Raw genomic sequence first — 25,925 nt, forward strand, 5'->3', positions numbered from 1 at the left:
ATCACTATGAACAAAGCTAGTGGAGGTGATGGAATTCCAGTTGAGCTGTTTCAAATCCTGAAAGATGATGCTGTGAAAGTGCTGCACTCAATATGCCAGCAAATGTGGAAAACTCAGCAGTGGCCACAGGACTGGAAAGGGTCAGTTTTCATTCCAATCCCAAAGAATGCTCAAACTACCACACAATTGCACTCATCTCACATGCTAGTAAAGTAATGCTCAAAATTCTCCAAGCCAGGCTTCAGCAATACGTGAACTGTGAACTTCCTGATGTTCAAGCTGGTTTTAGAAAAGGCAGAGGAACCAGAGATCAAATTGCCAACATCCGCTGGGTCATGGAAAAGGCAAGAGAGTTCCAGAAAAACATCTCTTTCTGCTTTATTGACTATGCCAAAGCCTTTGACTGTGTGGATCACAATAAACTGTGGAAAATTCTGAAAGAGATGGGAATACTAGACCACCTAATCTGCCTCTTCAGAAATCTGTATGCAGGTCAGGAAGCAACAGTTAGAACTGGACATGAAACAACAGACTGGTTCCAAATAGGACAAGGAATACGTCAAGGCTGTATATTGTCACCCTGCTTATTTAACTTCTATGCAGAGCACATCATGAGAAACGCTGGACTGGAAGAAACACAAGCTGGAATCAAGATTGCCAGGAGAAATATCAATAACTTCAGATATGCAGATGACACCACCCTTATGGCAGAAAGTGAAGAGGAACTCAAAAGCCTCTTGATGAAAGTGAAAGAGGAGAGTGAAAAAGTTGGCTTAAAGCTCAACATTCAGAAAATGAAGATCATGACACCTGGTCCCATCACTTCATGGCAAATAGATGGGGAAACAGTAGAAACAGTGTCAGACTTTATATTTTGGGGCTCCGAAATCACTGCAGATGGTGACTGCAGTCATGAAAATAAAAGACGCTTACTCCTTGGAAGAAAAGTTATGAACAACCTAGATAGCATACTCAAAAGCAGAGACATTACCTTGACGACTAAGGTCCATCTAGTCAAGGCTATGGTTTTTCCAGTAGTCATGGATGGATGTGAGATTTGGACTGTGAAGAAGGCTGAGCGCCAAAGAATTTATGCTTTTGAACTGTGGTGCTGGAGAAGACTCTCGAGAGTCCCTTGGACTGCAAGGAGATCCAACCAGTCCATTCTAAAGGAAATCAGTCCTGATATTCATTGGAAAGACTGACGCTGAAGCTGAAACTCCAATACTTTGGCCACCTGATGCAAAGAACTGACTCACTGGAAAAGACCCTGATGCTGGGAAAGATTGATCGCAGGAGGGGAAGGGGACGATAGAGGATGAGTTGGTTGGATGGCATCACTGACTCAATGGACAGGAGTTTGAGTAAACTCCGGAAGTTGGTGACGGACAGGGAGGCCTGGTGTGTTGCAGTTCATGGGGTCCCAAAGAGTCGGACACGACTGAGTGACTGGATTGAGGGTTCCTCGGGGCTTCCCTGATAGATTAGTTGGCAAAGAATCTGCCTGCAATGCAGGAGACCTTGGTTTGATTTTTGGGTTGGGAAGATCTGCTGAAGAAGGGATTGGCTACCCACTATGGCATCCTTGGGCTTCCCTTGTGGCTCAGATGGTAAAGAATCCACCTGCAATGTGGGAGATTCCCCACCTGCAATGCAGGAGACACTGGTTCGATTCCTGGGTTGGGAAGATCCGCTAGAGAAGGGATAGGCTACCCACTCCAGTATCCTTGGGCTTCCCTTATGGCTCAGCTGGTAAAGAATCTGCCTGTGTGATGCCTGGTTTCAATCCCTGGGTTGGAATAGCCCAAGTTCCCCTGGAGAAGGGAAAGGCAACCTACTCCAGTATTCTGGCCTGGAGAATTCCATGGACTGAATAGTCCATGGGGTCGCAAAGAGTTGGACACAACTGAGTGACTTTCACTTAGGGGTTCCTCACAGCTCCAAAAATTTGACTTACTGATTTCTGTATTGTCTATGTCTACTACTAGATGCTATGATAAAACAGAAAAAACAAAACCTCAAAATAAAGAGTGAAAAACCAAGATCATGATTTAATCACATTTGTATCCTTCCTTGGTGATGGACAGGGAATTTGGTGATGAACAGGGAGGTTGGTGATGGACAGGGCGGTCTGGTGGGCTGCAGTTCATGGGGTCACAAAGAGTCGGACACGACTGAGCAACTGAACTGAACTGTATCCTTCCAGCTCCTACACAGTGCTGGTCTGTAGCAGGCCCTCAATAAATATTTGAAGAATTAATCCATGGTAATTAAATAAATGTTATTTTATGTGAGTCCCAATCACATAAGAAATCCATAAAAGAGAGAGAAAATACTATGATAAATTTTATGTGATATAATCTTGCACTTTGTGTCTGTCCTAATACATACTTTAAATAAAGGGCTATGTAAATAAGGCTAATGCATATTTAGAGACACAAGAGGAAAGTGGTTGGGTTTTCCTGTCGGCTACAGTATCCCACAAAGTTTCCCAGTGGTGGTGATAACTGAGGGAGGCTCATGATTCAGCAGGAGCTAGTTTTCCTTTCCCTGACTCTTCCAGGTCAAGAAAAGTCATATCCTGACTGGGAAATAGATGTTCTTGGAGCCATGCTATAGGTCTTTAAGCAATTTTTTAAAAAATTTTACTTTTTGGCCACATTGTGTGGCATGTGGGATCTTAACTCCCTGACCAGGGATCAAACCTGCACCCCCTGCATTGAAAGTGAAGTTTTAACCACCAGGGAGTCCTCATGCTATATAGCTCTTTGAACCTGCAAAGGCCACCTCAAGTTTCTGTGGGCCCCAGTGAGTGAGAAGAGGCATGTATCTTCTGTTAGAAGTTAGCCATAAATTTGCCAGCAGCAGGCAGGGTGTCACCTAAGCAAAGTGCCCCCAGAACATCTGATCCCTCTTCTTGTGACCTGATGGTGGCTTCTCTCGCCCCCTCCCCTACACTCCACTGATCACCCCCTGAGCTTCCCCAGCTTAGACACTGTCTGCTGGCCTTGGTAGGTACCGGCTCAGGATGAAATCTGTCACAGGGGTGGGAAACTTAGCCAAGGGGAGGTACAGGAGTTTGGCATCCAGGCCAGGGTTGTAACGGATGCGAGGGCTCCGGGAAACAATGGCGTGCTCCATGCTGTTGGTGACTTCGCTGATCCTTGGCTCTGCTAACTGCATTGTGCTCTTTAAGTTGTCAGTATCTGTTTGAGGGTACAAGACAGGGAAAGAACCAAAGGCTCTATTATTCTTTATCAAAGATCATGTCTTCTGAATTCCATCCAAGCTCCTTTTCCATCAGATTACAGATCTAACATTTCAGGCAGATCTCACAAGCTCTAGGCTGTTCCTTAAACAAACTTAAATAATCTTATTTCCCTTCCCCAATTCAGTAATTATGAATTGAATTCCTACTATTGTGTTAGACTAGCAATGAGAAGACGGAGAAGGCAATGGCACCCCACTCCAGTGGAAATCCCATGGACGGAGGAGCCTGGTAGGCTACAGTCCATGGAGTCCCTAAGAGTCAGACACAACTGAGCGACTTCACTTTCACTTTTCACTTTCATGCATTGGAGAAGGAAATGGCAACCCACTCCAGTGTTCTTGCCTGGAGAATCTCAGGGACAGAGGAGCCTGGTGGGCTTCCGTCTGTGGGGTCGCACAGAGTTGGACACAACTGACGTGATTTAGCAGCAGCAATGAGAAGAACTGTGCCCAGTTCTGCCACTTTTTAGCTGTGTGACCTTGAGCTTAAACTCTTATCATTTGTAAAATGGGGATGATAATACCCTGCCCTAGAAAATAATAAAGATGACTAATAGCAAAGTAGACAGTAGAGAAGAAGAGGATAGAAAATGGGTGAATATAAGTGCACAGAAAAATTCGAAGGAAATAAGGAAAAACATGGTCTGGTGAAATTCCTAGTCACTAGAGGGTTTTTTTTTTCCTCCTATGAAAACTTCCTGGAGTTTCCAAATTTTCTACAAAAGCCTGCAGGGGAAAAAGAAAGATGTTATTAAAAAATAGTAACACTGCCTTTGCTTTGGTCATAAGGTCATTATGGGGCTCTGATGAGCTAAGGCACTGACGAATGTGAGGGCCATTCTGTTAGCCTGCTGCACATGGATGTGGAGATGGTCCAAGTCCACCATACTAACAATACACACAGGAAGCAAGCCACATGATAAGCTTATGTAGCCCTGATCTGCACCCTCACCCCTGCTGAGACAGGAACAGCTCAATGGGGCTCATACTTCACTGAGTGCCCCAAGAACTCAGGAGGAAGTGATGCCTGAGAGCCAGGATTCATGATAAGGACTTAGAACTTGAAAACAAAGAGAGAGCAAAAGCTGTCCTGATTTTGGACATAGTCCAGGAAGCAGAGAAGTCACCCCTTCCATGCAGGATGCTGGTGGGTGGTTAATAAGGGCAGAACAGAGTTGTTCAAGTATACTTCACCCACCATCCCAACTCCAAGGAACTCCCTTTCTCTTTCCTAGGGAGAAAACTGCAGTGAAAAGAGGCAAACTACATTTTGAAAGTGAAAGTCCCTCAGCTTTGCCACCCCATTCTCTAGGCAAGAATATTGGAGTGGGTTGTGATTCCCTTCTTCAGGGGATCTTCCCGATACAGGGGTTGAACTGGAACAATGGGGTCACCTGCATTGCAGAAAGATTCTCTACAATCTGAGCTAAGCCCAAATGGAGTCCCCCAAAAGAGCCATGCTGACTTAAAGCCAGAAGGTCTATGGTGAGATAATGTCCTAGGAATCCAACACTCTGTGCTCTGTCCATGGGTCTGACACAGAGTCCATCACAAACAGGGCCCAGGTGGGCAGGTGAGTGTCAAAGGCCTCATCCAAGAAGCTCAGGGTCATGGCTCCCTCAAAGGCAGGGAAGGCTATGCCGTCATTAGGGGAGGCAGGCTGGTGGGATGAGATGGCTTTGGAACCAGGTCCTGAAGAAAGGGAGGACCCACAGAAGCAGCGGGGTAGAAGAAGCTATCTGAGACCTGGAAATAGTCTATGGGACATTCTTTCCTTGTTCTCTCTAATATTTACTGTGCTCCTGCTTTGTGCTCAGCATCTACCTTGACACAGATTGGAAGGGAGACAGAGGTACCCTTTAGCCCCTGTCAGTCTCCTGGACAGTGAGAAAGAACATGAGCTTTGCATTCAGACATCCAGGAAACATTTATGCTATTGTGAGAATTAAGCAAAAATAGTCTATAAAGGGGCTTCCCAGGTGGTGCTAATGGTAAAGAACCAGACTGCCAATGCAGGAGACGTGAGAGACTGGTTGGGAAGACTGGTTGAGCCCTGGGTCAGGAAGATCCCCTTGAGGAGGGCATGGCAATCCACTCCTGTACTCTTGCCTGGAGAATCCCATGGACAGAGGAGCCTGGCAGGTTATAGTCCATATGGTTGCAAAGAGTCAGACATGACTGAAGCAACTTGGCACACACGCAAAATCTATAAAATAGCAGAGATGAGGCTTTGGCACTTAGTGTGGACCCAACAGTCCTTCTCTCTCTAGGAAGAAAGGGGACTAAAAGGGCAATTTTGGCTGGCTTCCCCAGCAGAGTTGAGATAAAGAAACTTGGCAGGTGGCTATGTTGTTCTGAAGCACGCTAAACACGCCAGGCTGCGGCTCAGTTCCAGGCTCATGAGGACCAGAACACTGTGTCCTGTTCACATGACTATTCCAGGGATTCTGTGCTGCTTCTCAGGAATGTGCCTAGGTTAGATTGCAATTAACTGCCATTTCCAATATAGTTCTATTTTGGGTATGGCTAATGGTGCTAGTGGTAAAGAATCTGCCTGCCAATGCAGGAAATGCAAGAGATTCGGGTTCAACCCTTGGGTCTAAGATTCCTTGGAGAAGAAAATGGCAACCTGCTCCAGGATTCTTGCCTGGAACATTCCATGGACAGAGGAGCCTGACCAGCTCCAGCCCATGGGGTTGCAAAGACTGAGTGGGTGCATGCGCGTGCGCGCGCGCGTGCACACACACACACACACACACACACACACACACAAATCACTCCAAGATACCTGGCCTGATCCTGGGATTCACAAGCCAGGAGGCTATCTGGTTGGCCATAACAACCAATAGCTGTGAGGGCCCTTCTCCACTCTCCAAAGAGACCTGAGAGCTCTCTTTGAAGGAGAGAGAGGGAGAAGAGAGGGAGAAACAGAAGAGAGGGAGAAGAGAGGGAGAAACAGAAGAGAGGGAGAAGAGAGGGAGAAACAGAGCTGCCTAGAGTGCCTTCCTTGTAAATACTGGGCGCTTTTTTTCTTTACTGACCTAACAAGCACTTAATGCGTGTGACATACTTCATAGATATCAGTCCTCACAGAAGCCCTGGGAGGTGGGCACTATCATTAACTCCATTCTCTAAATGAGAAAATCGAGGCTTACGATGACTAGGTAGCATTCCTCAAATCTTCTAGCTGGGAAGTGGCAGAGCTGGGATTCAAACCCAGGCAATCTGGCCCAAGCAGTTGTACTCTTAATAACTTCTCTGTACCCAGGACAGATTCACCTGCACCTGATTCACCAGCATAGGGATGTTTGGTGCAGGGGTGGGGGGGGGGGGGGGTGATGGTGGGCGGGCGCCGCGGGGAAAGGCCGAGGTGGGATCTCTCCTAATAACCCCACCTCTCTGCAGCTATCTTTCTGGTACTCCCAGCAGTTCTCAAACCCCAGCTCTGCCGCCAGCGCTGTGGCCTGAGGCTCATAACCGCTCTGAGCCTCCATCCCAGTATCTGGAAAATGAAATCAGGTCGGTGACTCCCAAGACCTCTCCACCCCTCTCAGAGACCCCTTTCCCTTCTGGGGAGCTCACAGATCCGGAAGTACTCCTCTCCATAGCTCTCGCGGGTTTCCGGAGGCAGACGCTCCCACAGCTTGCGCATGCGCTTCTCCAGGCCCTCCTTGCCCAGAATGGCTGTCCGGTAGTTCCCCGGCTCGATGATGCTGACTTTCACCCCGAAGTAGTGGAGCTCACGCCTGGGAAAGAAGAGCTTGGACTCAGTCTGGAACCCCACGATGACCAAGAGTCATCAGAGAGAACCACCTCTGACACCTCCAGAGGAGCTGATCTCCCCGGGAGATCAGGAACCTGGGGGTGCGACCCCCACTCCTGCCCCAGACCCAGCGCTGCTTTCATGCAAATAAGCCCTTTCCCAAGCCTGCCTCTGGGCAATTCACATTAGGCCAGCCCAGCCCGGAAGAATCTAGACCACGCCTTGCTCCCACCAGGTCCCTCCCACTCGGCCCCACCCCCAACACCCAGGTGGCAAAGAAATGCAGGGTCTATATAGGCTTGCATTATCTTTGGAAGGCTGCCCACAGTGCATCTGCCTCCAGGCCTCTCTGTCTCTTTGGGGGACTCTCTCTCCTATTCACACAGGCCCAAAGTAGTCCAAGGGAAGGCTGCCCATCACCACCCCACCTCTTTTCATCCCCTTTTTTCTAGGTCCCTGGGGAAGGCCCCTGGTGGGCTGGTGTTCTTCTTGCTACTGTTATAACATCTTCCCTCCATAACTGCCCCAACCCAGCTCTCTTTTCCTGGGGTGAAACCCCCCGGAACTCCCACCCCGAGTGGTTTGGCACTTGGGCCCAGTCACCTGATGCTGTCAGAGAAAGCCTCAACACCAAACTTGGAGACGCAGTAGCCTCCACCAATGACAGCCACACGGCCCCCACAGCTGGACATGTTGACAACCCTGCCCCGGGCTTTCTTGACCATGGGCAGCATATGGAGGGTCACTTCAATCAGTCCCACCAGGTTCACGTTGATCACCTTCACAAAGTCCTCCTTGGTCAGCCATTCATTGGGACCACTGGGCAGGCCCACACCAGCGTTGTTCACCAGGGCCCAGAGGCCTGGGGGTAAGATGGAGGGAGAGAGAACCAGACAGAAATCAGCAGTGTCTCTGGAATATTACCAGGGTCCACTACCCACCAGCTCTGGGCTGCTGAGGATAGTTAAGCATGTTCATAAAGCATAGGACAGCCAGACTGGGGGTGTGGGGTGGGGAGCTATGACAGCCCAGAGGAACATACTTAGAGGGGCACTTTTGCTGATGCACACAGTCTACCAGCTTAGGTGTGCCCTGTACCAGCTATGATCCAGGCTTAATAGGATCTAAGCTATTAGCTCAGGGAAAAAGAGATCTCATTTTCATACCAATGAATTAATGTTTCAATTCCTTCCCCCATCATACTTTCCCCTCTCTATTCATCTGAGTATAAGAAACCAATTCTACTTCACACATTACCAGAATTGCTCCAGTCATTCCTCCATTCACACATCCATTCATTTCATGCATCTGTCAGTTATAGAGGAAGGTGCTAGAGGCACAAATTGAACAAAACAGGGTCTTATTTTTCTAGGAGTTCACAAGCCAGAAAAGAAGTAAGATTTATAAACAAATATATAAAACATTTAAATAATTTTGGAAAAATATGAAAAGAGCAGTCTTTGAAATATTTAAATAAGTTGGTATGAATATAAATGGAGAGAAATAATGCTAGGTATTATCATTTAGTTCTGAAAGGGCCAGGCTTGAAGAGTCTCAAGTTCTAGTACTGGTTCTAACTCCAGCCTTGAAATCCCTTCCTTTCCCTGGGCCTCATGTTCACTGCTGGCTGGATTAGGACAGTCATTTCTAGCCTGTGGTTTGCAATCCTGAGAGCTTTCAGGCTGAATCTCATAATGTGCTAAAGAAGGGAGATGCAGCAGAACCTCAGTTTTCATTTGTTTTACATACTGAGGTTCCAAGTAAATTCCACCTGGAGAGGGGCTTGGGGTTCCTTCCCTTCCCCTCCCCCTGTCTCACTACCCCACTTGGGCTATGTAGCCTCAAGAAAGTCTTCCACACACACATGGGCAGGTCTGGATGTACACACCAATCCTGGTTCACCCCTTCCTCTAGGGCAGGGGTCCCCACACAATCTGTGTCCCCACCCTCTCTTTCTACTTTCCTCCAGTAGAGACCACAGGAGACCCCTGGCTGGCAGGATTCAGAACTTCCCAGCTAGAGGAGACTCTTGCCTTGCAGTGAATGACATGAGCCCCTGAGACCCAAAGACTGTAAAACCCAAGCAGTTTTGGTAAAAAGCTCTGCCTGCTGGTAAACCAAGACAGCCTTAAACTTTTTTTTTTTTTTTCTCTGCAAAGAGGTCTAGAGAACTTTCATAACTCTGTGAACAACTTCAGGGTCAGGTCAACTTGTCATGTCCAGAGACTCTAAGGGGCAACAAGAAAGTGTATGAGGACCCCTTCTCCCCATTTCCCAGTGCTGCTTAGACCTTGTACTAATTCTGGGAAGCTGTGTAAGGTGGATTACATGGGAAAGAGTAATTAAAGTAGCAGATGAGATTTAACTCAACTGACCTTAAAATGGGGAATATATTCTGGACTAGCCTGCTGAGCCCAATATAATCACAAAGGTCCTTCTAAATGGAAGAGGGAGCCAGAAGACAGAGAACCAGAGAGATGGCAGCATGAAAGGGACTGTGCCCGACCTTGCTGGCCTTGGTGATGAAGAGGACATGAGCCAAGTTGTGCAGGTAGCCTCTAAAGCTGGAAAAGGCAATGAAAGCAGTCCTCCCTAAAGCGCTGTTAACACGTTGATTTTAGCCTGGGGAGACCCATTTTGGACTTCTGACTTCTGGAACTATAAGATAATAAGTATGTGCTCCCTTAAGCCTCTAAGTTTGTGTGTATTTATTACAACATTTATTACATGTGCTCAGTCTCTTCAGGTTGTGTCCAACTCTTTGTGACCTCATGAACTACAGCCCAGGCTCCTCTGACCTTGGGATTATCCCAGCAAGAATACTGGAGTGGGGTGCCATTTCTTTCTCCAGGGGATCTTCCTGACCCAGAGATCGAACCCTCTGCATCTCTGCATTGCAGGCAGATTCTTACCACTGAGTTTCCTGGGAAACCATATGAAGCTAATATTACCTGGTGAATTATTAACACAAGGGGCTCAAAGCCGAATGTAGGGCACTGGGGGGAGGCAGCATGTTGAAGAAAGAAACTCACTCTTGCTGAATTATTCATTACTTAGTTCTTTTCACAAATATTTACTGAGCACCTTACTAGGTGCCAGACACAAGTAAGTACCCAGGATATATAATAAATAAAAGGAACAACACCTTCCCAACACACACACCAACCTCAGAAGTTTTATTCTAGCAGGAGAAATAGATAAGTAGGAAAACTAAGTAAAACATTGAGTGTTGAATAGTGGTAAATGCCAAAGAGAGAAATCAAGCAAGAGTCACTGTCTGCCCCTCCTGGGCCCAAGAGTTCTCTGCTCTGACTCGTGTGCACAGTCCCCAGTTTAGTTCCCTCAGGAGGCAGGACTCCCGCAAACTGCTGCTTCTACAACTGGGCCACACTTTCCTCCCATTCCTACACCCACGTCCTGTACGTGGGAAACTCCCTGGGCTGGTCCCCATGCAGTCCTACTCTAGCCCTAGCCCACAGACTCCTTTCCCAATAAGAGCAGCCCTCCTGACATACACACTTAGCCTCAGGTCAACCCAGTATCCGTCATGATATGAGAAAGAGGACAGGTCTCGCTCCTCACCCTGCAATCTAGCCCGATATAGTCAAGGAGAACAAATGCCCTGACTCAGGGAGTCCAACCTCATGTTCCCTCTCCCTCCCTCCAGCCTGATCCCAACAAGCAACGTGCTCACATTTCTACAGGAGCTGTTGATTAGAACAACCAAAGTCCCAGTGAGACATTTAAAGGTTTGGACATTCGGAACACATGTTCCCTCCCTGATCTCCTACCCACCAAACCCTGCCATCCCTCTGAGTTTCTGGGAGAGAAAACTTCCTTGGAAAATCGTCTCTTCATGAGGACAGTCCAGTGCGCTTCTCCGGTGGTGCTAGTGGTAAAGAACCCCGCTGTGATGCAGAAGACACAAGAGATGTGGGTTTGATACTTGAGTCTCCAGGGAAGATCCCCTGGAGAGGGGCATGGCAATGCACTCCAGTATTCTTGTCTGGAGAATCCCATGGACAGAGGAGCCTATCTACAAGGCTACAGTCCATAGAGTCTCAAAGAATCAGGCACTACTGAAACGACTTAGCAGGCATGCATGGGGACAGTCCAAACCACGCAGCAGTTGCCAATCCCACTAAGCTACAGCCTCAGTCCCTTTCTCTGCAACCCTACCTGAACAGGGTCCCTGCTAACTGTCAGATGCCTGTGGGAGACAGAGAGAAAAAGAAGGATACACTGAGAAAACCAAAGAATGCAATTTGTCCCACCTTGTTCACCCACTTGGTCCCTCACCCACTGGGCTGCTGCTTTGATGCTCTCTGTCTTGGTGACATCCAGTAGGGTGGTCTGCAGCCGATAGGAAGTGTCTTGCTGAAGCTTCTGGGCCCCCTCCTCAGTGAAGCAAGCAGCCAGCACCCGCATGCCCCGATCAACCAGCTGCCTGGCCAGGAGGTTCCCGAAGCCCGAGTCACAGCCTGTGATGAAGACGTACTTGTCTGAGAGGTTGCGGACCAGATTGCAGTTCTTGAACCAGCGGTACATGAAGGAGAGGTCCGAGATAGCTGCCATGGTGTGTATGGGGGGGCCGGTGATGAGAGGTGATGGCCAAGAAGAATCGGGGTCAGGGGACAGCAGGAGAGGCGTGCCCTCTGAGCCAACACCTGCTGGAGCCTGCTGAGAAGAGCTCTCCTCCCTTCAGTTGCCAGCAACAGATGCACAGCCCCTGCATGAGCTACTCTGTAATTTGTATAGGTGGATGCATCACCACACCAATTAGCCAGAGGCAAGAAATTCAAGTTCAACCGGAAGCTTTGTTACTTCAGACCGCCCTGGTGGCCGCCTCTCTCTCCTCCAGCCCTAATGGGCGAAGGTGCCAGGGATGGGACAAACCACAGTGGTGATGCTGGTGCTGAAAGGTGGCTCACGTGGGTGGCCTGAGCAGGGGAAGGAGTAAGAAGGACTAAGCCCAGAAGACCCATCCTGGCAATCCCCCACCTCCAGCCCAGGGATCAAAATCATTTGTTATGAATGCAGGCATGTAAAGAAATGTAATTGTTATTTTGAGTAGAAAGATGAAGACGAATCTGTTAATGCAAAACAAACAGAACTGGTTTTGTGCCCTTCAAACCCCAATGGAAATGAGTTCCAGTGTATCAGCTCTTTGGAATTCTCTGTTCTTAAGTGAGTCTCCCCTGATGAGAGAGGATGAGAAATAAAGGGTCTGCTCCAGGGTGGATGCGCCTCCATTGTCTTGAGGTCAGAGGCAGCAGGGCCTCCTTAAGGGAAACTGGTTATGTGAGACCCCCAACTCCTAGAAAGCAGAAACTCCTGAGGGGCTCAGGGCCTGGACCCTTGGGAGATGATGCTTGAGTCACCAATGAGGAGTCCCCACTTCACTCCAAGCGAGCCCAGCAGCCCCCCAGCAACTGGACAAGCAGAGGTCTTCAAGGATCGAGGACACATCAACTTCCCCAGCCAGGGCCCCTAGTGGGCATTTTCTTCTACCTCCAGGTCCTGGCAGCTGGTAGGCTGAGTTGAGGATCCTGAAACGGGGGTGATGTCAGGGGAAGCAAGGGACTATAAAGTGGAAGCAAAGGACTATAAAGTCAGCTGACACAATGCTTAATGGAAAGTGCAGAGGGAAGGGAGGCCAGGAGCCAAAATGATTGTAGGGCATGAGGCTGATAACAGGTCCAGCCACAGGTGGCAAGAAAAGTTAGGAGGAGATTCTTGAGGCACAGGGAGAGGAGGCAGGAGAACAGGGAGTTCTGACAGAAGCATCATTGAGAGCGAGGCTCAGCCAGATGATGAGGAGGGGTGCCCTGGGCAGTTGTAGGAAGGACCTGGGGCCAGATCCTTGGCTCTGAGAGGGGGTGATGTAGGAAGAACTGAGGATGCAGGTCAGGGACTTGGGAAACTCTCTGTGTCAGGTCTTTGAGGGAATGGAGAGATTCCAGGCCATGGGGCAAAGAACTCACAGAGAAGTAGAAGGGAAGCCAGTAAAGCAAAGGAAGCAAGGAAATGAGACAGAGGTGTGAGTAATCCCTCACCCAGGATTGCAAAAATATGGGGACAGAATGATGCTGGAGTCTGTACTGGTCCTCTGGACAAACCTCTAGGGTCATCATTCCTCAGAACTATCCTGGTGACACAGCCTGAAGGACTCGGGACCAACTGCCTACACCTTCCCTGTCTAGAGGGTCTGACATAAAAATGAGGCCATGAAGTCCCCTAGAGTGAAGGACAAGGATGCTGGTATGCTGTACTCTCTACCAAGGTTAGTTAGCTCTAGAATCAGATAAAGCAGGTGTCATCTTGGGAAATTGCAGGGAGTTTGGCATTCTATACCAAGAGTGCTGGGATTTGGTGGGTGTGTGGGTGTGTGTGTGTGTGACAGTTCATGGACCCAGTCCTGGGGAGCAGACCCAAAGCCTGTAGGATATGGAGATGGGAGATGGGAGGTGGAGGCAAACCTCACTTACTTCCTATCCACCCCAAGGCACCACCTACAATTGATGTGGGAGGCATCTCAGAATTCTGTCTGCCTCCTTGGTGAGTGAACAAGGATCTTTTGGCTCAGGGAAGTCAGACAATGTCACTCAAGGGCTGAGCAAGCCCAGGAATGTCCCAGTTCTTGAGACAGCCCCAGATGGTGAAATCCAGAGGTTTGTCTCTAAACCTGAAAAAGAATGAGTTGGAACTGCCCCAACAGAGGCCTGGGCCTGACTTACCATCTCCCGGGCTTGTCTGCTGATTGCCAGGACACACAGTGCTTCCTTGGACTCAAACTTCCAACATCAGAAAAGGCAGGTTGTGGAATGGGAGATTGGGGGGCTGCAGGACAACACAGAGAGCTCTTCTCCCAGGACTGAGAATGCTGCCCCCTCTGATGACCGGCCCTCCTATTCAGATGAGGCTGCTGGGTGCCCTGTGCATCCTTGACTCCTGCGCACAGGTATTTTCAGTGGAGTCAGGACTCTTTACCTATTCCAGGCCATTTCCATCCCATGGGATGGGGAAACCAAGGCACACCCTGAGGAGGTGACTAGAGACAGAGCACGTGGGGCTGAGCCCCTTCCCAGAGGCTCACACCCTCCAGGCGGTACAGATTCCTCAGGGTGGCAAGAGGGCCGTGGGGCTGAGAGCTTTGAGATGCTGCCCAAGAAACAGGGCACAGATGTGTGCTATTGGATCCCTGTTTCTCAGCCACAGAACTTTGTCCTTCCTTCCCAATATCCCAGAGCCTCAGGAGAAGCCTGGGGCAGAGACGAGGAGGAGGATGAGCTACCTGACCTTAGAAATGGAGAGCTCCCTCCTTCTACCTTCTCTCCTTCCTCTTGAAGCATCGTCCCTCACACAGCACCCAACTAGACCCCTGTGACCCCCAGTCTTGACTTGATAGGGCCCTGGCCCTTGGGGAGCTCTGGTAGACCATGGCACCCATCAGGAAGGAGGGCGGGTAGCTCATAGGAAGTAGACAAGCTTGGCATCCCAGTCAGGTGAGTATGGAGTATGTGGGTGGCAGGCAGTCAGGGTGTGTCCATGCAGTTCATGACCAAGCACAGAGATTCAGCTTGCATTTTTCCCAAATATTTTCGGTTATTTTGATGTCTGTTCAGTCCAACTCATGGCTCTAACACAGGGAGAAAATTTCTAAAAATTCACGCCCTTCCCTCCCCTGGAAACCCATGCCCCAAATTAATCATTCAAATTCCCCAAGAAGCACCCAAACCCTTACCCCAGGAATAACTGTTCCACACTAAGCAACCTCTGGCTCTATTCCTGAGAATATCCAATACATAAATTGGATATTTCTATAAACACTAGAGTGGGCTTCTTTGGTGGCTCACTGGTAAAGAATCTGCCTGCCAATGCACAAGACTTGGGTTCAACCCCTGGGTGGAGAAGATCCCCTGGAGGAGGAAATGGCAACCCACTTCAGTATTCTTGCCTGGAAAATCCCATGGACAGAGGAGCCTGGAGGGCTACAGTCCATGGAGTCAAAAAGAGTTGGACACAACTTGGTGACTAAAGAACAATAAACGCTGAAATCTAAGTGCATGAAAACCGTCTGCTCTAATGTCAGTTCATCTTGAGTCCACAAGTCTCTGTCCTCCCTAGATTCAGTTTCTTCCCCAAACAACAAGGGATTCAGATGAGACAGTGTTCCCCCGGTCTACCAAGCCTGAATCCTTTCCTTATGTCACCAATTGACCACATGGGACCCTGAGGTTAGAGCTAATGTCCTCACTGTGTGGATGACTCAGAGCCTGGAGGATGGACCTAAGACTAGAGGAGGTGCTAATGATGGACCCAGGCTTCCAGACAAGGGTTTGCTTCTCACCCCAAGGTCCACAGCTCACTCACCTGATGCCAGGAATGGCTCCCCACAGAGTTCTTTGACCTATGGAATTGCCCAAACCCATGCCTCCAGGTGGCTTCCCTGGTGGCTCAGAGGTTAAAGCGTCTGCCTGCAGTGCGGGAGACCTGGGTTCTATCCCTGGGTTGGGAAGATCCCCTGGAGAAGGAAATGGCAACCCACTCCAGTATTCTTGCCTGGAGAACCCATGGACTGAGGAGCCTGGTGGGCTACAGTCCACCGGGTCACGGACACTACTGAGCAACTTCACTTTCACTTTCATGCCTCCCGGAAGCCCCCATCCAGAACCTCAGAATTATTCATGCTGGTCTTGAAATAACTGTGCTTGATCCTAGCCACCTTTACCCCAAAGGCGGTAGGAGAGTTCCCTGCTCGAGGCCAAGAGGCAGAGAGGCAAGGCATTCAGAACCTCAGGAAACAAACAGAAAACAATAGAAACTCAGTTCAGAGTGGAGTGGGATAAGCATGAAAGTTTGAGGCATTGTGAAGTATAGCAGCCAGGGAGAGAAAACTTATGATAATGGTACTGTTTTTGTATAGAGCTTGAATAATTTTTGAAATAGTTTATTTATATGGGCTTGTCAACTCCGGGTGTGTGTGTTAGTTGCTCAGTCATGTCTGACCCTTTGCAATTCCATGGACTGTAGCCCACCAGGCTCCTCTGAACATGGAATTCTCCAGGCAAGAATACTGGAGTGGGTTGCCATTCTCTTCTCCAGGGGATCTTTCCGACCCAGGGATGGAACCTGGGTCTCCTACATTTCAGGTGGATTCTTTATGGGCTGAGCCACCAGGGAAGTCCCTTATCAACTCTAAATCCTGCCATCAGTGGTGCAAGGCACCACTTATAAGCTGTCTCCTCCTATTCTCTGCACATGTATTCAATTATCAGAGTTTGCTCATATCACCTCCTTCATACTCCTCAGTTCTCTCTCTCCCCTCTCCTGCTCTAGCTAACAACCTGGCTGTCTGTCCAGTTATCATATTGGGTTATCATAACTGTCCTCTAAGGAACACCTCCCTGCCTATGGTCTTGGCTCCCCCTCATTCAAAGCCACCCCTTGCTCTAGAGGCTGATTTGACTATTTTAACTCCCCTGATTAAATCTCTTCTGTGGGGTTCCATTGCCATTACAAAGATGGTCTCCAACCTTTCCAAGGCCTACATCTTTCTACAAGCCCACCCATGCCTATCTGTCCCTGGTGGGCCGTCCACAATCACTCATTGAGCTGGGCATAGGCTGACACCATTCTCATATTCTGAAGCCTTCCTGCCCTACTTTGCCCGGCTGCCAGTGTCTCAAGTTCACTTCTTCAGTCCTTAGTTCAGACCCTTATCTCCTGAACCCTCACCTCATTTCACTGGCTACCAAGGCTACCTACCTTCGCTAATGTAGTCACAAGCAGCAAAAATGATGATAATGGCATTACTGTATCTCTTTTTCCTTTCTCAGCTGTCAGACACTTTAGGTAAAGGACCAAATCTTCTTGAACCAGGAACACTTTTTGAGGACTCACAGAAGTGCCCAAGAAGTATCTGTTGATTCGAGTTAAGTGTTCCATGCCCCTGCTTCGACGGCTCCCTGAAGCTGAATATCGCAAGTGTTATGAACATGGGCTCCACAGCCAAGTAGTCCAGATTCCAATTATGCCTCAGATACTTTCTGAATGTGGGCCCACATCAAAGGTGGGGAGTGGTTGAAGCGAATTCTATAGTCCTGGAGCCCATTCTGACGCCTGAAACTTAAAAAGGTGCTTCCCAATGAGAGACCTACACAGAGCAAGAGAGGGATTGGAAGGCCTCTGAAGAAAGGAAACCCCAAAAAAAGTTGGCCCCCACCCAGAGGCACAGAAGTAACAGGAACAAGGGAGGGTCTCCATGCCAAGACAATACCTGAGGGAGTCTGAGAAGGCCTCCATGTTGTACTTGAACGTGGAGGAGCCTCCAGCCAAAAGGCTCAACCGGTCCATGATGCTGGAGGCATTGACCACATGGCCCCCTGCCTTCTACACCAGGGGCAGCAGGCTCAGGTTCACCTTGATCACCCTCAAGACATTCACCTCTAGCAACTACACAAAGCCCTGTTTGGTCAGCCACTCATCGGGTGCGGTGGGTGTGAGAATGCTGGTGGGACTCAGATCTCAGAGTCCTGGGAAGAGTGAGGGCAAGAGGGCAACACTGTGCTGGGCCCAGGAGAGAGGACTCAGCCATGGTGCCAGGTCATCTTCCAACTGAGTTTTTTAATTGAGTCAACAACAATGTGCCATGAAGTAGAAGGGGAAAGAGTTCAGGAGAGGAAAAGAGGGTGTGGTGGCTGCAGGGCTTTCAGGGTTTGGATATTCTTTGAGCTATTGGAAGGCAGGGATGGTCCTACTCATTTTTCTGCCCATCAGTAGGCAATAAGCCCCTTTATTAAGGTCACAGACAGAGTTTGGGCAAATAGAGTGATGCTCACAAATATCAGAGGAGAGAGACAGAGACTGGGAGAGAGGAATGGTAAGAAACAGAAATGAAGGGGAAACTAGAGAAGAGAAAAGAAAAAGGAAATGAATGAAAAAAGAAATGCTAAAAAAAAAAAAAAAACCAACCATGAATAATCACTTTCTGCAAGCTTGTTGGGAAAGACACACTTGAAAACCCCGGATAGGAGAATTTGGAGAATTTAGAGAACAGGCCTGCATTGCGCATCAGGAGACAAGCTTTGAAAAAACCTGCACCAATTCCTAGGCAATATCAAAGCTTTGAAAATTGAAACACCTTGGGGATCTTCCCAGTAAATGAACAAACACAAAGAAATGTGAGTGGTATCTCTGTCCCCCACATGCTCCTTCACCCACTGGGCGGTCACAGTCATGCTCTCTGTCTTGGTGATCCCCAAGATCACCGTCTCCAGCCTGTCTGATGTCTGGTTCCTTAGCTGCTCAGCTCCTGCTCCCTCAGACACGCATCCAGGACCCTCAAGCATCGCAGGTCCAGTTGCTGGGCCAGGAGGTTCTTGAAGCCCGAGTCACACCCCATGATGAAGATGAACTTGTCCTGGAGGTGGCTCACCACCTGCCTCTCCCGGTACCAGCGCAGGAGGTAGGCCCACAAGGACTGCCAGGTACAGTCACAAGGCTTTGCAGGGGACAGTGCCTAAATGCTGCAATTGAACTAGAGTTCCAGCACTCTCTGCCATGGAGTACTCAGATATCGTCCTGTTCATACTGGAGTCCCTTCTGATCTAGATCTTATAGTTCAAACTGTCTGTGCTTATGTCAGCTCCACTCAGTAAATGTTTACTTCTGTTTCATTCCAAATGATTCAATAAGTCAATACATCTTTTTTTTAAAAAGCATTTATTTATTTATTTGGCCGCGTCAGGTCCTAGTTGCAGCGTGCAGAATCTTCGTTGCATCGTGTGAGGTCTTTCAGGGGGAGCGCGGACCTGCAGATGTGTCATGTGGCCTGCAGTAGCTGGGGCCCTCAGGCTTAGTTGGCCCACAGCATGTGGGATCTTAGTTCCCCAACCAGGGATTGAACCCACATCCCCTGCATTGCAAGGCAGATTCTTAACCACTGGAACACCAGGGAAATCTGAAGTCAAGGCTTTTTTAAGGTATGTAATATTAAAACATACTGTTCGATGGTATAAAATCCCCCAAAGTCTATAACCTAATTTTTATAATCAGGGAGGTGAACTAAGATGACTGGGAGATACCTCCCACTTCAATTTGCACTCAGTCAAGAAATCTGTATGACTTTGTACAAATGCCTTCTCCACTGAGTCCATACTCAGACCATCATGAGAAGAGAGGACACACAGAGAGTCAGGGTCTCTGGAAGCACTGGGACATCAGGGGAATTCCTGCCTTGATCACAGTAGGTGCTCAGTAAGTGTTAGCAGAAAACATAAGACTGGGCTCCAGAAGTGACTCCCACTCACCTCCACTGGAGGGTGGGGGAAGGGGATCTGGGCTGGGGGACCTGGCAGGTGGCAAAGGATGGAGCGTAGTGACCCTATAGGAGGAGACCCAGGGAGGACCACAAGGAGGTTTCTGGTGAGGGAGATGCTACATGTCCCCAGGAAAGGGTTTGGGCCCTGCCTCTCCCTTACAGACCTTTCTCGTTTGTCCATCCTTGTGCTAATCCTGGGACCCCAGGTCACACGATAACACCCAGAAAGACACATTAGCCCCTCACTTCTGCAGACAAAGGGATGACTTCACTTTCGTCTTCAAATCCTCCTCAGGTGTTCCCACTCACCCCTACACCTCCGTGAGGTCACCTGATTCTTCCTCTCATAGACACACACACACCGCTGCCCAAGGCTGTGTTCAAAATCACTGGGCCTGGGTAAATGTCTCAATTTTTTTTTAAGGGAATATAATCAATGGAAATTTAAGATTTCAAGACAAAACAAGAATTGGTTTCTGTGTTCTCTGTCAGGACCTCCAATGATGACACCACTTTCCAGCCAAGATTGGCTGAGTTAGCACCTAGGCTGATGTATCAGGCTGGTGGTCACCCTTCACACACATCCCTGACTACAAGTATCTTTAGGGAAGAAGAGTTCTTATCTCCCATGTGCATTGCCGTGGGAGGGGGACACTGGCCAGGGCCAAGGCACACCTGGAAGAGGTGGACAGGGGCCTGGACCTTCCCAGCTGCTCAACCCTCCCCTTAAGTATGGATTCCTCAGGGTGGCAGGAGGGCCATAAGGCGCAGAGCCTTGAGAGGCTGATGAAGGAACAGGACACAGTCAAGAGCTACTGATCTCAGTTTCTCACCACAAAACATGTTTCTTTCTAATATCCCTGAGTCCTAAGTAATGTCCCAAGAGGAGGCTGGGGAGGAGATGGGAGTGAGGTGGGATGGGTGTCCTGGTGACATGAGAACTCCGCTCTCCACTCTATTTCCCTCCCCCAACGCATCCTCTCCCCACTCTGTACGCAACTCCCCCCTACAATGCACCCCAGTCTTGGATTACAGGGCCTTAGCAGGCTTGGGGTTTCTCCAGTACACCATGAGATCTACCAGGAAGCTGGGCAGGTAGCTCATGGGGAGGTAGATGAACTTGGCATCCCAGCCAGGTGAGTATCGGGTGCGGGGGTGGCAGGCGGTCAGGGCGTGCTCCATGCAGTTGGTCACCAAGGACAGATCCTGGCAGCAGGTTGTCTCCAACAAGTTGACTGATTTCATGACTGTCCAGAAGGAGACAGAATCCAGATAAATTTCGAGCTCTATCCATTCTGACTTAGGGATCAACTTATGGAGCAATGTTCTTAAGAATCCCTAGACCACCTAACTTGAATCAACCTACATTCTCAAATGAGTGCCCCAATTCTTACAGCAGGAGCAATGGTTCCACATGAAGTAACCTCTAATAATTTTCCTGAGAATATCAGGACTACATAAACTGCAGGTGTCTACAAACAGTAAATCTGAGGGCATGAAAACCAGCTGTTCTAATGCCAGCTTGCTGTGACTACACAGGGTCTTCCATCTCTGGCTTCAGTTTCCTCCCCAAATAAAAAGGGGTTCAAGGAGACAGTGGTCCCCATGTCTACCAAGCCTGGAGACTTTCCCTACATCACCAGGCGATTACATGGAACCCTGGGGACAGAGCCCATGTCCCCACTGTGTGGGTGACTCAGAGCCTGAAGGAAGTGCTAATGACTGACCCAGGCTTCCAGACAAGGGTTTACCTCTCTCCCCAAGGTCCACAGCTCACTCACGGTTAGCCATGAACTTCTCTCCATAGAGTTCCTTGATCTCTGGGCTGGCCTGATTCCATGATGCCTGGAGGCCCTGAAAAAGTGCCTTAGAGCTGGTCATAGTGGTGCTGAAATAACCAGGCTCGATCATAACCACCTTCACCCCAAAGTAGGAGAGCTCCCTCCTGCAAGGCAAACAGGCAGAGGGGCAAGGACTTCAGAGGTCTTCCAACATAAACACAAAACCACACCAAAAATTAGTAAGATGCCAAGAAAAACTGCAGCGGGATAAGCAGAAAACGCTGGGAGGTTGTGAAGTACAGAAAGCCAAAGGGAGAAATCTAATGATGCTATTATTCTGAGTAGAGTTTGAATATTTTTCCTAATATTTTGTACACATGTGCCTACACCTCTGAATCCTACCAGTTGTGTTCCAAGGTACCACTTAAGTACAATCTCCTCATATTCCCCTCACATCCAATTGATCACCAAACTTTCTATATTTTATCTGCTCCATACTCCTCAATTTCCTCTCTTCCTCTCCTAACTGATCTACTTCCTGGCCATCTATCAGCTGGACTGCTCTAACTATCCCCTAAATATCATCTCTTTACCTGAGTACACCCTTCCCCCACATTGGGGCTATCTTCAGCCCAGCATAAGGTAGGGTCTCTACTGCTGATATGGTTAATTAGTTCCCTTGATTAATTGCTTCCATGAGGTTACACTGCCTACAAGGTTCCCCCTACCTAGTATTATAGCAGCAGTAAACGTGGAACATGCTCTAACCAGTTATATCAGTGACAATTCTCCTCACTTTCAGACAGTGGGACATCATCTAGGTAAAGTAAGTTCATTCAAACTCTACAGTCATGGAGCCCATCCTGTCATCAAGAACTTAGGTAGAAGCTTCCCAAGGAATGCCTGGTAAAATAAGAGAGACAATTACAGAAAAAAGAGCTCCAGTCAATGATGAAAGGAACACTGTGAAAGGCTCCCCAGAAGCACAGAAGCAGGAGGACCAAGGTGGGCAGTCTGTCCCAGGCCATTACCTGAGGGAGTCTGAGAAGGCCTCCACACCATACTTGGACATGCAATAGCCTCCACCAAAGAGGGCCACCCGGCCCATGACGCTGGAGACGTTGACCACACGGCCCCTTGCCTTCCGCACCAGGGGCAGCACACTCAGGGTCACATCAATCACCCCCAACAGGTTCACGTCCAGAATCTTCATGAAGTCCTGTTTGGTCAGCCACTCATTGGGTGCAGTGGGTGTGGAGATGCCGGCATTATTCACCAGACCCCAGAGTCCTGGGAACAGTGAAGGCAAGAGGGCAACACTGTGTTGAGTCCAGCAGTGTGGACCCTGTCATGGTGCCAAGTCACCGTCTGACCCGGGAGGACTTTAGGAGAGAGGCTGCAGTGGGAGTGGCTAGAGCAGAGACTACCATGCTCCTGGGGGTTTGGGGAGACCAGACCCAGTGGACAGTGGGAGGAGAGAAGGAAAGCCTCCCTCCTGACTCAGTCTTCACACCCCACGCACTGCCTGGTGACAAGGAACCAGAGTTGATGAACGTAGGTACTATGTTTCAAGAGATCTAGTGTGCCTATAGTCTGGAATCTGAGGATGAAATTTTGAGTTTTCACAATCCACATTGCTTTTGCAGACATTATAAATATTCCTCTGACTTTTCAGATTTTCTGACTGAGTACTCAACAGCTAGTATGAAGGAAAGAGAAGAAAACAGAGAGAAATAATGAGGAATGGAGGGAAAGAGTGGAAGGAAGGAGAAAACAGATAAAAGACAAAAATAAAAAGATGACTGAAGGTTAAAGGCAGATTGGTTGAGGAAAAGAGATCTGAAGTCCCAGGTTTGGGGGAACTGGTTAGAGGCGTGGTATTGACCTGTAGGGCCTGGCCTTGAAGCACTTGCATCAATATTGAGCTATATTCCCACAAAAATTTGGGAATTCAGTGGGTAGGCTTTCAGGAGAAGCCATGCTTCCCCAAATTGGAATTACATGTTTTCCCAGAAAAATCTACCCTCTTCCTTCCACCAGAGGCCACTCTGGCCCCAGTTCCCTCAGATCACAGGTTGCCCAGCTTCATAGAAACCTGTCTGTGAGACACAAAGACACATCAAGAACTTAAAGACTTATCGACTAACAAAACTCAGGACAGAACAGAAGGGTCAGGGCAGTTGGGAACAGGGTGTCAGAATGAACACACAGAACTAGTCCCTCTACTGCTCAGCACCAAGCCTGCCCTTGTAGAAATGGATATTCCTCATTATTTGACCAAAGATCAAATTAATACCTGTGATTAGAGCTTAGGGAATTGGGTAGAAAGAACTTTACCTAGACATCATTTATGCTCAATGCAATGAATAAAATATGGGAACCAATTACATTTACACCATGAGATAATTTTCATGAAGTAGAGATATTCTAAAGAATATAATATTCTCAATCATTATTTATTAATTTTTTGAACACATTTTTGTTACCTGTAAAATTGTTCACCTTCTTTCACTGGAACATTAGGAAAGAGACTATGTCTAAATTGTAATATCATGTATGTCAAAACGTTATCAGCACTTATCTTGGGTGGTAGGGTTTGGGGTGATTTGGTTCTCATCCACATACTTTTCCCAGTGTCCACCGTGTCATGTTTTAAATCTGTCTTTAGATAAACTAAAGTTCTTTCCTTCTCCCATAAAACACAGGTACAACTGTAGTACCACAAAGAGACACATCACACATAGGGAACAACAAACAAAAAGAGAGAATGTGACCCCAGAGTAGTTTTCAGGCCTTCCTTAGACAACTCCTGAGAGTTCAGCGTCAGCACCGAAAGTGGGTGACATTAAACCTCTAGAAGCCTGGCTATGGGTCATCAGCAAGACCATGTTCAGGTGCTGAGAACACAACCCAGCTCCAGCCCTGCTTCCAGCCACCCATGCAGCCTTCCAGCCAGAGGCCCCCTCTCCACCCCTCCTCCAGAAATTCCACCCTGATTATTCTGCTCACACAACAGTAGGAAAGCCAGACTTTCGCTGAGATAGGAGGGGACACAAGACAGGTAGTCTGCAAGGACACAGTCTCATCAGGGAAATCTCTCCCCCAAACTATAGAAGCTAGGTCAGGAGGTGAGGGTATGGGGTGGCAGAGGTTTGGCTGGTCAGCTTGGTGAGGTGAAGAAGGCAGGTGCGACTTCAAGTCATAGAAACAGCTTGGAATGTTCCCCAGGGACCTGACAACCAGTGTCCCCTCACACAGAGAGAAGAAATAAACAAACAAGAAATCTGGTTGGTACCTCTGTCCCCCACACGCTCCTTCACCCACTTGGTGGCCACAGCAACGCTCTCTGTCTTGGTGACATCCAGGATCACCGTCTGCAGCCTGTCTGATGTCCGGTTCCTCAGCTGCTCTGCCCCTTGCTCCGTCAGACACGCAGCCAGGACCCTCAAGCCTCGCAGGTCCAGCTGCCTGGCCAGCTGGTTCCCGAAGCCCGAGTCACAGCCCGTGATGAAGACGAACTTGTCCTGGAGGTGGCTCACCACCTGCCTCTCCCGGTACCAGCGCAGGAGGTAGTACAGGACCACGAGGACCGCCAGGTACAGCCACATGGCCTTTTATGGGAAAGACACACACAGCCTGGGGTGAAATAGAGTCTGGCTAGTGGATCAGACAGGAGAAATTAAGAACACACAGGATTATTGTTGGCAAACCAGGGTCCAAGCTCTCTCGCTTGGAGTTCTCAAGATTGTTCTGCTCACCTTCTTCAGTGAGTATGATCGACTCTAACCCCAATGTGTGCTATTTGGTACATTTAACCCATTTCTAATAGATGTCAATGTAATTACGACACAGTCTCTTAGGGATGACAATAGGTTTCCCAACCACCTCGGACCTGTCCTCTCACTCCTCCCTGTTTGCCTCTGCCTGCCTCTCCCCTCCCCACCCCCACCCCCACCCCCTCACATTGGAACCTGCACATGGCATGGTTCCATGGCTCATGATTATCTTCTTCCCATTGTCCCTTTCAAGTCTGTTACCTGAGTTTCCCAGATCTAAAGAATATTTTTTGAAGGGATATACTTAGATTCGTGAAACACATGGCTTCAATACCCAGTTTGTCTGCCAACTAGCTGTGTGACCTTGGGCAAATGGCTAAGACTCTGACCTGGTTTCCTCCTCTGGCTCTGCTCACAGAATTCCCCCCTAAAAGACTAAGTACCCTCAGCTTCTCTAGGATTAGAAGGAGAAGGCAAAAGAGAATAAAGTCTCACCTGGTTCCCTGGATCAGAAAGTGTTCAGAAGAGCAGTGGGGGTGTCTGAGGCACTATGAGGAAACAGGAAGGGGATGAGGGGACACAGGCAATGGTGAGACTTCTCCCAGATGCTGGGACGGGTCTTGGAAGGACTCATACAAAGCTGCTCTAACAGTTATTCCCCTTTTACTCTGTGAAGATGCCCTGCCCACAGCCCTGGGTGCCTGGCTCCATTGGCTTCTCCCTTCTGTGCTCAGCCCTTGCCCAGCCCAGCACCACACCCAGCATCCTGACCAATCAGACAGACACTGAGAAGAGACTGATCTGAATCTTGGCAAGCACTAACTGGAGTTCTAACTCTCGCAAGCAGGGAGATCTATAAATCACAATGATGGAAAGGAATAATTGCAGTTTGTATTAGGGTGACAGTGGAGAGGAGGAGGGAGCTGACCCCTCAGGAGACTAAAGAAAGGACCTGAGACTGGACCTCAGAACAGCTGTGCATGGAGGATACCATCCAGTAACAGGGGTGGACC

At 48.7% G+C, this 25,925-nt stretch overlaps 2 protein-coding genes and 1 pseudogene across 2 annotated transcripts; all 3 read right to left on the reverse strand.

The window, feature by feature from the left end:
• Positions 1-2,341: 2,341 nt before the first annotated feature.
• SDR9C7 (short chain dehydrogenase/reductase family 9C member 7) lies at positions 2,342-11,721 on the reverse strand. The gene is made up of 4 exons (XM_040232999.1): positions 11,308-11,721; positions 7,637-7,895; positions 6,853-7,016; positions 2,342-3,206 (listed from the first exon to the last, which is right to left on the reverse strand). The coding sequence occupies exons 1-4, from the start codon at positions 11,606-11,608 to the stop codon at positions 2,989-2,991; spliced, it is 942 nt and encodes a 313-aa protein (XP_040088933.1). The 5' UTR covers positions 11,609-11,721; the 3' UTR covers positions 2,342-2,988.
• A 3,956-nt stretch (positions 11,722-15,677) lies between these two features.
• LOC120858058 lies at positions 15,678-20,198 on the reverse strand (annotated as a pseudogene).
• Positions 20,169-25,366, reverse strand: LOC120857466 (retinol dehydrogenase 16-like). Its single transcript, XM_040232994.1, has 4 exons — positions 24,432-25,366; positions 22,168-22,426; positions 21,137-21,300; positions 20,169-20,602 (listed from the first exon to the last, which is right to left on the reverse strand). Exons 1-4 carry the CDS (start codon positions 24,742-24,744, stop codon positions 20,385-20,387), a joined length of 954 nt encoding a protein of 317 aa, XP_040088928.1. The 5' UTR covers positions 24,745-25,366; the 3' UTR covers positions 20,169-20,384.
• Between the last annotated feature and the right edge of the window lie 559 nt (positions 25,367-25,925).

Source organism: Oryx dammah, unplaced genomic scaffold (genome assembly GCF_014754425.2).
Source record: "Oryx dammah isolate SB20612 unplaced genomic scaffold, SCBI_Odam_1.1 HiC_scaffold_29, whole genome shotgun sequence".
Lineage (NCBI taxonomy): Eukaryota > Metazoa > Chordata > Mammalia > Artiodactyla > Bovidae > Oryx > Oryx dammah.